This window comes from Varanus komodoensis, unplaced genomic scaffold, assembly GCF_004798865.1.
Source record: "Varanus komodoensis strain SLA01 unplaced genomic scaffold, ASM479886v1 scaffold57, whole genome shotgun sequence".
Lineage (NCBI taxonomy): Eukaryota > Metazoa > Chordata > Lepidosauria > Squamata > Varanidae > Varanus > Varanus komodoensis.
The window spans coordinates 928489-940020 of record NW_025336182.1 but is presented as its reverse complement, the minus strand read 5'-3'; the positions used below and the strand labels follow the sequence as shown (position 1 = coordinate 940020).

At 62.2% G+C, this 11532-nt stretch overlaps 1 protein-coding gene across 1 annotated transcript; it reads right to left on the bottom strand.

Annotated features, from left to right (window-relative positions):
• Positions 1 to 3670: 3670 nt before the first annotated feature.
• On the bottom strand, positions 3671 to 10421 carry RAB25 (RAB25, member RAS oncogene family). Its single transcript, XM_044449131.1, has 5 exons — positions 10382 to 10421; positions 6981 to 7176; positions 5443 to 5636; positions 4438 to 4518; positions 3671 to 3807 (listed from the first exon to the last, which is right to left on the bottom strand). Exons 1-5 carry the CDS (start codon positions 10419 to 10421, stop codon positions 3671 to 3673), a joined length of 648 nt encoding a protein of 215 aa, XP_044305066.1.
• Positions 10422 to 11532: the final 1111 nt, after the last annotated feature.

The window sequence follows — 11532 nt, the reverse complement described above, 5'->3', positions numbered from 1 at the left end:
AGAGTTTGGCTTAGGGCCGCAGATGCCGCTGCTCCGAGGAATTCCAAAGCCGGCCTCGGCGGCCCAGATGAAGCACCCTTCTGACAGTGCTCTCCCCTGCAGAGCAGCCGGTCCTGCGTGGGGCCTGCAGGCGGGGGCTCTCATCCTGTGCCCCCCCCATCCACAGGATAGGATAGCAGCTCCTTCCAGTCCTCCCCTCCTGTGCTCTCCCACCACTTCCCCATCTCTCTCTTTTCTTACCACAGGAAGTCCGTTAGGGAGGGGAAGATGAAGCCGTTGCACTCGGCCTGCTGGGTGTTAGTAGTGAGAGTCCCGCACGTGGCAGCCCCCAAATGGAGGCATGCCCTAGTTTTTGTCCCCCCCCCCCCCCAAATCTGGTAATTGGAAGTAAGCAGCCCCTGACCATGGAGGCTCCACATTTGACAGTGATTGGCTTTGACCGACCAAACCTCCATGAGTCCACCTAATTCTTGCAAAAGTTTTCCAGCTGGGGAACTGCGATCACTCGTTTTGTCTTGCGAGGACTGCCAGTGCTTGTACCGATGCCAGAATCTATCCCAGACGAATGGGAACCTTCTTTCTCAGCTCAGAATGAAGGCTGCGCGACAAGCACGACTGCTCACGCCCCGCATGGCCGAGCCCTCCAAGGCCCTCTCTGCCAGGGAGCTGGCCCGGGCAGTCGAACAGGGCCAGGACCAACCAGAACGTGAGGGGGCGGGGGGCTGGTTGTTGCAGAGGCTGCACACACAGGAAAGGACACCTGATCGGGTCCACCGTGGCAAAGTGGCCTCCTTTCTTGCCGCCTTTGCATCCTCAGGTGGCTGTCCGGCCCTGGAGGGGCTCTTCCATCGAGACCCGAGTGGAACCCATTGCAATGCACCAGCTCACGGAGACACCCACAGTGCAGAAAAGCACCTGCCACACGTTTCATTTGTACGCTGCCCTTTTCACGTGCTGAGCCCCAGGCCTGCTTGGCCCGGGAGTGTGCTCAGTGCACGCCTTCCAGCCTGGCCACGACGCAGCCAGAAAGCAAGCATTTTGCACACGAACGAGCGTAGCCAGATCTCCCTTCTCCAGCAGCTTTTTGCCAAGGCAGCCAAGCTTTGAAAGGTGTGCCATGAACTGCGTGCACCTCCATCCTCTCCCCCGGCATCCTGCTTGCCCCATGTTCTCCCCCGCAGCAAGCACCTCGCGGGCAAGGGCTCGCCCACGTTCCAGCTTTAATGGACTCCGGTGCCCCGCAAAAGGCCACGTGGCAGCTGGTGTTGTCCTGGCCTGTGCCGCTCACTGTTCCCCCTACTTCCCTGTCACTCCATGGAAATCTGTTTGCCGCTGGGCCTGGTTCGAGATCTCGAAAAGGGCTGATGCACTTTCTCTGGCTCTGCATCTCAACAGACTGTCCAGCTTAAAAACTAGAACTGTGAGGGATGAGGGCCTGCCAGGCCTTCCCCATCCGCTCTCCCTTCATTCCAACTCGCACTCTGCTGCACTGTGGAGGTAACACACCAACTCACCATGCAGGTGCCTTTCATATAACTTAATTTGCCAAAATTAACCCCGTAAAGTGGTTTTAAGTGTTAAAATACATAATATTTGCTTAATCTTTTGCGAGTCTCAAAAGGGAGTCTCCCTTTTCTTTATGGAAAGTTTTGCAATAGCCTTCTTGTTTCAAAAAGAGCCATAAACAAACACAATTCAGAGAAATTTATTTACAACATATATTGTGTGTGTGTGTGTGAGAGAGAGAGAGAGAGAGAGAACATATGAATATATAAATATATACTTCTATAGTTATAGAAATGTAGACAACCTCTCTTCCAGGAGCCGGCACGGACCCAGCGGCGTCCACCACCCCGGAGGAGAGGCCGCTCCTGCGGGGCTCCACCCAGGCTGCCTGCCTGCCGCGCGGACACTGCCCCCCCCCGCCAGTCCTGCTAGCGCATCGCCCTGCTGCGCGAGGAATGGGCGCGCACGCACGGGTGTCGCGGGGCGCCAGTTCTGCAGGTGGGGGGTGCTGCTGGTCTCTGGGCACTTTGCCCCCCACTTCAAGAGGGCTCTTGGAAGCGGCCGCAGTCGCAGCCCCCCCCCTCGCAACCAGCTGCAGCGGCGCCATTCCCAGCTCCCTCGTGGAGACGCCTGTGGCTGGCCCAACTGGCATCTCAGTCAACGACCCAACTCAATGCACCCTGCCTGGAAAGGCAGTGTTCCTAGTGGTGAGAGCACCAGGCTGGGCTGGAAGCAGGGAAGTTTGCCTGGAGCAGGTGGATGGACTGGACTAGGCAATCCCAAAGGCCCTGCAAGCGCCAGAATTCCACGGGGCCCTGGTTCAAATCCCCAGCCAGATGCAAAAATAGACTGGCTTGAGGCCAGACGGCTCCCCTTTCAACCAAGCCCCCTTCACAGGGCTGTTCAGAGGACGGAAGGGAAGAACCGTGTTTTGCCTTCAAGCCGCAGCGAAGGGTGACTTTCAAGCATTTCACTCGTGGCTGGCAGAGTTGCCACGCGGCTGAGCCAGAGGGACGTACTTCTGGGCACGGCGGGTGAAGGCCACTTCCTCACACAGCACACGGTTGCACTGGGGAGTTCAGCGCCCCAAGAAGTGGCAGCGACCAGCCAGCCGGAGGGCCTGAGAGGGGAAGGCCGCCGGGGCCACTGGAGTCATGCGTTCCCTCCAGCCGCAGAGGAGGCATGCCTGCCTCCACCAGTTTCTAGGGAGATGGGCCGGAGAGTGCAACTGCACCCAGGTCCTGCTTGTGGCTCTTCTGCAGGCTGCTGTGTGAGCAGGATGCTGGGCTTGAGTGTCCCTGGCCCAATCCAGCAGGGCTCTTCTCCCGCTTGTCTGGTTCAAATCAGTGGCAGTCAAGTCAGCCGCAGCCCATTCCAGTCCCGGGGGCCTCACACCGGGGCCTTTAAGCCTCCGGGCGCTCCAGGAGCGCCCAGGGAAGTGGGGCGAAGGTTCTGTGCTGCAGTGCCTGCTTCTGGATTGCAGCCACGGTTAAATTTAGCACTTTGGATAGTTCTGCAGCCAGAAAGGGATGGGCTGGATCCTGGCAAGGGATCAGCGTGCCACTGGGATCAGCGCGTCAACTCAAGGTGCCTCCGACTTGTGCTGCAGCCCAGAATTCAGACATGCCCAGCTGGGGCCAGGGATGCCGCATGGAGGGGGTGCAGGCTCCGAGTGGATCTTTGGGTGGCCAGCAGGAGGCCTGCAAAGATGTCCAAATCCCAGTTATTCAGCAGTGGTAACAAATTTACTCTCTCTCACACACACACACCTGGAGTGCTGCTAAATTAAGAAAGCCTGCTGGAGAGCAGAGCTGGAGCGCCCAGGGTGGGGCAGGGGGCCAGTTCCACTCCATCTCGTCCTGGTACTCAGGGCAAGTTCCTGGCCAGAATTCCTCTCGTGCCTCATGCAGGCCTTCCGCACGTGGCCCAAGGTTCCAATGAAAAGCAGAGGAGCCCCGCAAGCCGGTGGCCTGCCCTGCCCTGCCCTGCCCTGCCCTGCCCTGATGCAGGCGGGACAGCCAGTGCCACCAGCCCCGGCAGCTGTCCCCACGGCACGGCACGGCACGGCACGGCACGGCACGGCACGGCACGGCACGGCGGCAGCACACGCAGGCTGCTTCCCCGCCTGCGACTGGGGAGCGTGCCTGCCATGTCCCCAGCCGCCTCAGAGGGCCAGGCAGCACGCCCGCTTTTCCCCCTCGGGTCGCGAGGGGGACCCCGCGGGGGCGTTCTCGGCAGAGAGGGAAACCGTGCTGTCCAGGGGGCTCTTTTGCTTCTGTTTTTGCACCTTGTTGAAGATACCTATGAGATGGGAAAAGAAAGAGGGGCCGTGATTCCGCAGCCGCGGGGTGACCGGCCCGGCTCCAGCCCCACCGGGCCCTCGTGCTTGGCCCCGCCCCGCCGACCCTGCTCTGGTTCTGCTGGGTTTGCGGGTGGGAAAAAGCTGCTTTGGCAGTGGCTCCGGAAGCGAGGCACTTCAGGGGAGCGGCCATCACCGCTCTTGAAGAAGCCTTCATGGCGTGAACACGGGCAGCCTGGCCCTGGGAGCAAGGGTGTGACCCCGGATGGATCAGGAGCTGCCGCTGGCCCCCCTTCATCCCAGGGAAGGCTGCATTCCGTCCCACCTCCCTGCCCACCCCAGCAGGGGCCAGAGAAGACGGTGAGCTGCTGCCCGCCAGCACGGGCCACAACGGCTGGCCAGCAGGGCTGCCTCAGGCCTCCCCAGCTCTCTCGGGGGGACCTGGGCCTCCGCCCGGCCTCGTGCATCTCTTCCACGCAAGCCTCTGGCCAGCAATGCCGTAGTGCAGGGGCAGCCGGCGTGGGGGGCAAAGAGGGACAGGCGCCCACTGGGGCCTTAGCCACAGGGCACTGAACACGGTCGCTCTCGCCCCCCACCCGAGGCTTGGTGCAGCCCCCGGTCCCTCCACGCACCTCTCAGGACAGTCTCGAAGGCCAGCTCTACGTTGGTGGAATCCAGTGCAGACGTTTCCACGAAGAGCAACCCATTGTTTTCTGTGAAGAGAGCCACAGGCAGACCCTCTCAGGCCTTCCCCACATCTTTTGAGGATGCTTGGAAGAAGCAGAAGTTATGCACGCAAAGCTGCTTGGGAAAAACATGCAAAAGGGGCACACACAGCCTGAAGGGGCCAGATGGTGACGCAAGCGTGGAAACGCAGGAAAACTGAAGTTCAGATTTTCCTCTGCACATGCCGCCAAAAGAGGAAGTGTGCACATCTGGGGAAGAGACAGAGGTGAGCCTCCCAACACCTGCTCCCATGCCCCCCCCCGTCTACTGAGAGAGGGAAACGCGGACACGCTTGTTTCACCCCACGTGTCCCTCCAGCCAGCAAACACCCAGTGGATATAAACGCACGTGCCCCCCTTGCTCACAGATGAAGCCTCAGTCTGGGAAAGATCTTCCAGAGGAGGCAGAACAGAGGCTGCCAACCAGCCCGTCCCCTGAAAGCAGCCAAGGCGGCGAGGGCTGCAGGGCTCGGCTGGTCAGCCCCCTGGCATAAGCAGGGTTAAAAGCGCCCAGGGCTGGCCAGGCAGGAGGCGGCTGCTGCTAGAACACCGTGAAATGCTGGCCAGCCCTTACCAGGCCTGCAGGTGGCAAGAACCACATCGGAAGGGGTGATTCCTCTGCCGTGGGCAAGAGCAGGAGGTGCTGCTGCCGAGGAGAGCCTGCCTCCCCCTGAGAGCACGACATCTGACAGAAAGTGCTGAGACGTCGCTCTTGGAACCGTTCTCTCTGCCACCGGCACCAGTGTGGTAAGTGGACCAATTGCCGTCCGTCCTCCTTGGCCAAGTAACAGGCCCAGCGTTTCGTGCAGCTGCTGAGAAGCAGGAGCACCGATCCTTCCCCGGCACCGCACACTCCCTGAGGTCCTAGCGGAGCACGGCCGGTGCCGAGGCGGGGCCGCAAGCCGCTCTCACCTGCGTACATCTTTGCCTCCTCTGCCGGGACCTCCCGGGCCTGGGCCAGGTCCGTCTTGTTGCCCACCAGCATGACAACGATGGTGGCCTCGGCATGGTCGTACAGCTCCTTCAGCCAGCGCTCCACCACGTCGTACGTCTGGTGCTTGGTGATATCGAAAACCAAGAGGGCGCCCACGGCTCCCCTGTAATAACTGGGGCGATGGAGAACGAGAGATCAGAACAAGAATGCAGAGAGCCGGGAGGTGCAGCAGGCGGGGCGCAGAGCAGGGCCCCTCCCCAGGCGCTCGCCCGCCAGCCGCCGCCTTCCCTGGGCACTCGCTCCGTCATCCCTCGAGGCGGCCTTTCCCTCCGTCGGCCCCTCCCTCCAACCCCCCCCCCCGTTGCTGCCGGGTTCCCTTGGTTCTCCTCCACCTCGTGTAGGGTCCCTGTTGCAGGCTTTCCCGGAGAAGGGGCTTCAGCGCCCCCAGTCCCAGCTCCCCACACTGGCTGGGCTGATCCTCTCGGGGTGGGGGAATGAGCATTTCCTACAGGTGTGGCACGCTGGCGACCGTTTCTTCAGCTTCCCAGTCTTTTGCCCACAGGCAGTTTGCGCAGCACTGCGGCACGGCAGCCCCGGGCGGCCACACCATGGGAGGCGCCTGCCGCTCTGACCAAGTATGTGGGCACAGGGGCCGCCTTCCGGGGCAGCCACACTGCCCGCCCCCACGGCGGCTGGGGCTCTGTGCACCCCTGGGGCTGCTGCAGTGCAGGGCAGAAAGCTGAGCCGGAGGCGGCCCTCGCCCTCACTCTGCCGCGGTGGCTGCTGGGGGTGGCGGGGGTCCCTGGACCGCCTGGCCTCCCCTTGCGAAAGCTGGCCAGAGCGCGCTCCCCCGGCCCCCACCGTGGCTGCCGCACAGCCACAGCAGCGGGCAGCGCCATGGGACACATCCTGGAGGAGGCTGAGCAGAGTGCGTCTCCCACCCCGGCTGGGGCCGCCTTGTTCCCCCCACCCCCACCCCCACCCCAGCATCAGTGTCAAGCAGCAGTGGGGAGGGCGGGAAAGCACGGCTCTGCCAGCGTGCCCCCGGGGGGTCCTGCTGGGGCAGTGGGGCACGTGGGGCCTGCTCTGCCCTGGGACAAAGCAGCCGTGCCGCTGTGCTGCGCAAACTGCCTGTGGGCAAAAGAGTGGAAAGCTGCATGAACGCTGTGAGAGCTGTCAGGGGAACAGCTGTGCTCCTCTCCTGACCCTGCACAAGTGCTCGGTACCTGACCGTCCTTTTATCCCTGCCGGTTTGCACCTGCTGAGGTGGCCTCCAGTCTGCAGGAGCTCTCTCTGTCGTGCACTTGCTGGCATTGAGTGCGCCTCGTTCTGTGGCTTGAGCATCTGCGCCATGCTCAGCAGGCATGGCCTCAGAGCAAACATGCCCAGGACCGGGTGGCGTGAAGGACTGGTGCGCTTCCCATACTTTTGCTCAGGGCACCGCCACGGACGGCGCTCAGGGAGAGGCTTGGCCGAAGTGAGCTGCGCACCTTGCTTGTGGACGGCTGGCACTTACGCGGACGTGATGGCACGGTAGCGCTCCAGCCCCGCCGTGTCCCAGATCTGGGCCTTCACCAGGGCGTCTCCCACCAGGATGGTGCGGGTGGAGAACTCCACCCCGATTGTGGTGCGGCTGTCGTGGCTGAACTCGTTGCGGGTGAAGCGGGAGAGCAGGTTGGTCTTCCCCACCCCGGACTCTCCAATCAGGACCACTTGGGGGGGAGGAAGAAGGCACGCGGGTTAGTCAAAGGGCACTGAAGGCCAGCCACGTGCAGAGCGCCCCTCAGTGCCCCTCTCTGGAGCCCCAGAAGCAGCACCAGCCACCTCCCTCTTGCTGAGCCGGTGAGAGCAGCGCCTGCATCCGGCAGCGCTTCCAGTGCCCCCGCAGGGTGGTGTCGTCTTGCCTCTCCCGGCCAGGAGCACCAGGGCCTGGGAGCCGCTGCGGTTGGCCCTGCCGGAGAGCGAAGGGTGGGGGGCTGCCTGCGGCCTGCTTGTCGTCTGGAGGAGCCAGTGGGCCACGACTCCTCCTGCGTGACGCATTCCCAGTGCCAGCAGCTGACTTCCAGGTTTGGGCAGGTGAGCGGGCAGGAAGGGCCGACCGCGCTCGGCTCACCAGCCGCTTCCGCTGCTCCGGCCTCTGAGCTCCGGTGAGGAAGTGGCACAAGGCCCGTCCGTCGCACGTTTGGATGGAGCGGCGGCCGACACGCCCGCAGCTGGGCTGGCAGGCAGGGCAGTGGGCTGTGTGTGCGGCCGGGGCACTTGCGCGAGTGTGGCGGGGAAGCCACTGGGTGAGCCCTGCGGAGCCGAGCATTGCCTTGGGACGAGCCGCCCCCCACTTTGGCAGCAGCAGGACCAAGCCTGCCCCCACCCCAGGCGCGAGCAAGCCTGCCAGTGCTGCTGCGGAGGGGCTGGGCAGTCAGGCGGGGGCTGAGCCCACAGCTGCAGGGGAGGGGGCTTCTCAGGCCCAGCGAGGTGGCCTGGCCGCCAAAGCCAGCAGGGCGCCTCCAGCCTCAGGCCGCCCAGCTGCGCCAAAGGGGGGGGGGGGCAGTGTCCCTGGTGCTAAGCGCCTTCCCCTCTGCTCTCCCCTGCAGGAGGGGATGCGCACACGCGCACAGCAGCTGGCCCGGCTGGGCTTCCAAAGGGACCAGGGCCTGGTGCTCCTGCCCCGCCTGGAGCCATGCGCAGACTCTGCCCCACCAGCCTTTTGCAAAAACGCAGCGAGCAGGAGATCGGCGCTGCCGCTCGCCCGCGTCTGCCTGCCTGGCCCAACCACACCACAGAGTGTGCGAACTCCCGTCTTGCACGTCCTGTGGCTGCCGAGGTGTGTATCACTTCGTTGCCCTCGTTGCGCAGCACAAGAATGCGCTTTCCTTGGGTAAATACCCATTTCCTCATCCAGGATTCAAATCAGCAGAAAGGAGACAGTTCCAGGCAGACACGGCCTGCTGCAGGGGCTGTTCTGTACTTCGTACAGCAGCATTCCCCAACCTGGTGCCCTCTGGATGTGTGAGACTGCAATTCCATCATCCACAGCCTGCAGAGCCAATGGCCTTGGGGGTCACACAGGTGGGTTCTGTTTCCCCCCAAGTGGCAGAAGAACTGCTATTTCCCCCATGTGATGCCTGAATGCCATGGATCCCTGGGTCTTCCACCCACAGCAAGAATGCTCCCAAGGGGACCCTTTTGCCAGTGGCCACACGAGCTGCATGGAGCCTGCGAGCCACCAATGTCCTGGCAGCACCTGGCCAGCCACTGAACAGCAAGCGCAAGGGGGGCGGGGGGGGGCGGGCCGCTGCATCTCCCAGCCCTGCCCGATGCTGCAGCAAGGTCAGCGGAGACCCCGGGAAGTTGCCCTTCTGCACTGCCTTGGTTCTGAACCACGCAACTAACACGCCTTCCCTGCCCACCCCGTTCCTTCTGGTGCCAGTGCTGCTGCATTCCTGATGGGTCAGAATGGCTGCCAGACCTGGCAAGGGAAGGGAACGGAGATGCTCTGGGCCTGTGCCCCATGAGGGCTGCAGTGACAGCTTGCTTCGGCACTGCTCACACCCCCGCACTCTCTGGTCGTGGGGGGGCTGGACTTTGCTCCCAGTCCCCGGCCCCAGTGGCTCTGCTGGTTCTCCCGCCCACGGAGGAGCTTCACTGAACACCCCGTGCCGCCAAACAGCCCGGAGCTCGTGCAACGCACAGTGCCACACAGGCCCATGTTCCTGCAGCTGTAGGACACGCCTCTTTCTAACCTGGATACCAAGTTCTACAGAATCTGCAGCTACTTGCCCAACTGCAGATGCCCAGCTTGGCAGTTCCTGCAGAGTTCTGTTTGGAAGACCAGTTCTGGATTTCCACAGTCTTGCTGTGATCAATATTACAGGCTGCTAACCCTGACCTTAAAGATCAGCGCTAAAGCCGATTGTATGAATCAGAAAAACAAGGTGCTGTCAGGTTTCGAGCTCTCTACTGCTCCAATTAAGACTATGTGTTAATCTAAAGAGCAAACAAACAGCAACATGAGAGAAGGGTTTCCAGAAACCAGAGCTTAGTATGCTAAGCTGAGGGTGAGTAGGATGTTCTGCTGGACATCTCCTTCCACCCCTAAGCCTAACTCCAGCCCCACAGTTATTTACAAATGCACAAGTAGAGAGGTCACAGTGTTAACTTCACACTGTGAAAACTCAGCTTGCCTGTCTGCAAAGCAAGGATAATATTACAGGAGGCCCTAAATCTCTAGTGATTGGCCCAAAGTCACAACAATAAGCTCCAGGGCTGAGTGGGGAGTGGCACCCAGACCTCCAGTCCCAGCCCAGCGTTCTTTCTCATCTTTCCTATTGCAATCATCTTTCCAGGTTGCAATTAGCATTATTGATATTTTTTGGAGTTTCTCTTTGGTTGGATGTAGTCATGCTTATGTGGGACCCACTGAAATCTAGGTTGAAATTTTTTTTTTTTTTAGGTTGAAATTTTTTAGGGAAATTATGTTACCCATGGCTTGGGGAAGGCCAGTTTACAGACATGACCAAGGTATGCAGATTTAATGAACTAAAGGGCACAATCAGTTAAGATCCAAGCAGGAAGCACCACAGACTCCCTCAAGTGTCGCGCAAGGGCAGGAGGTTATTACAAGCTGAACCCGGAGAGATCTTTGGGGCTGAGAGGAACGAAAGAGTTTGCTTGCTTTCAGACCACTTTGGTCCTTTGGATCCACACAAGTTTTCTCCGACGGGAAGTGGCACTCTGGGTTCCTGGACAGGGAAGGGTCCAAGGTGTGTCTCCAGCATGCTGCAGCCCCTGAAGCTCTCGCCCTTCATGACTGGAAAAGTGCGCCAGACTTTTAAGGGTGCACGGTGCTCAACTTGCAGTTTGGGCAGCGGAACTGAGGGCCCGTGCGGAGTTTTCCAAAGGGCTGAAATGGCCACTCACCTTTGAAGACAAAATTATAATCCTCCTCGGAGGTCCCCATGGCTTCTCCTCTGCCCTGCTGAGTCCACTTCTGCCGAGACCTTTGCTGCGCTCCCTCAGCGGACGCGCCCCGCTGGCCAGCCCAGGGAACGAGGAAGCTGGCGAGGAGGAAGCGCGCGGCGGCTTTCCTGGCGGAGAGACGCGCCGCTCCGGGCGGCAGCAGGGTGCGGGAGCGCGCGCGGGGCTTCCGCGCAGGCGAGAGAAAGGGATTAAGTTTGCTTGTGCGAAGGGAGGCGACTGTTTGGAGTGAGGGCGGATGATGGGTGAGGGATCTTTTGGGCAAGGTGCCGGGGAGGGAGAGATCAGGGAGCAGAAGGTAGGTGAAAGGTGCGGCGCGGCCTGAGTCAGCGGGGCGGGACGCTCGCGGCTGCCGTGCTGGTTCGACAGGTGAGGGCCGGGTGCCGCCCTTCCCCGCTGCTCACCTGGGCGTTTCGCGGAGCCGACGGACTTCCTTCCGCACCCGCCTCGGCAGGCTCGCGTTCACGTCGGAGGAGGGCGGCTCGGCGGAGGTGGGCGGGGCGGCGGCGGGGGGCCTGCGGAGAGGAGCCCCGGGGGGGCTGCCGGGTTGCCGCCTCCGGGCCTGGCGGCGCCCGGGTCCTGCTGCGGGAGGCGGTGACGGGGCCGCGCCTGCGAGGGCGAGCAACGGGTGGTCCGCACGACGGCCAGCCCCGAACCCGCGGCCCGACGCGAGGGAGGGCGGGGGGGGGGCGACGACTGTGCCAGCCGCCTTGAGTCCCTTCGAGGCGGGGAGGCGGGGTGCAAAGAAATAGGTAGGCAGGCGGGAGTTCCGCGTGCAGCGCTTTCCCCGGCTTTCCCTCGGGAGATTCGCCTGCTCCTGTAGCTTGAAGTCACGGGGTGCTGTCCAGAACACAGGAGGGGGCAGCCCCGTGGGAGCAGTGGGCCTAGGAGTGCGTGGGGATGCCGGCGCACGCCCTGACTGCGCGGGTGGAGGCTGCCTGAGCCCCGGAGGAGCCAGGCTGCGTTTGCCCCCGCCCTTTGCTAGAGGCTCCTCGGAGGATGCGGGCCAGCCGGGCTCTGGCGCTTCGACCCCCCATCTGCAGAACGTGAATAAATCATAAGCTGCTTTGGGGGCGGGTGGGGGAGGGAAAGAT

Bases quoted from the DNA above. Each gene is read 5' to 3' on its own strand.
- RAB25 (XM_044449131.1), bottom strand. From the start codon at position 10,421: ATGGGGACCTCCGAGGAGGATTATAATTTTGTCTTCAAAG. The intron at 4,519-5,442 runs GTGAGAGCGGCT...CTCTCTTCACAG, and splicing joins GGAGGCAAAGATGTACGCAG to AAAACAATGGGTTGCTCTTC. The intron at 3,808-4,437 runs GTGCGTGGAGGG...CCCATCTCATAG, and splicing joins CTTCGAGACTGTCCTGAGAG to GTATCTTCAACAAGGTGCAA.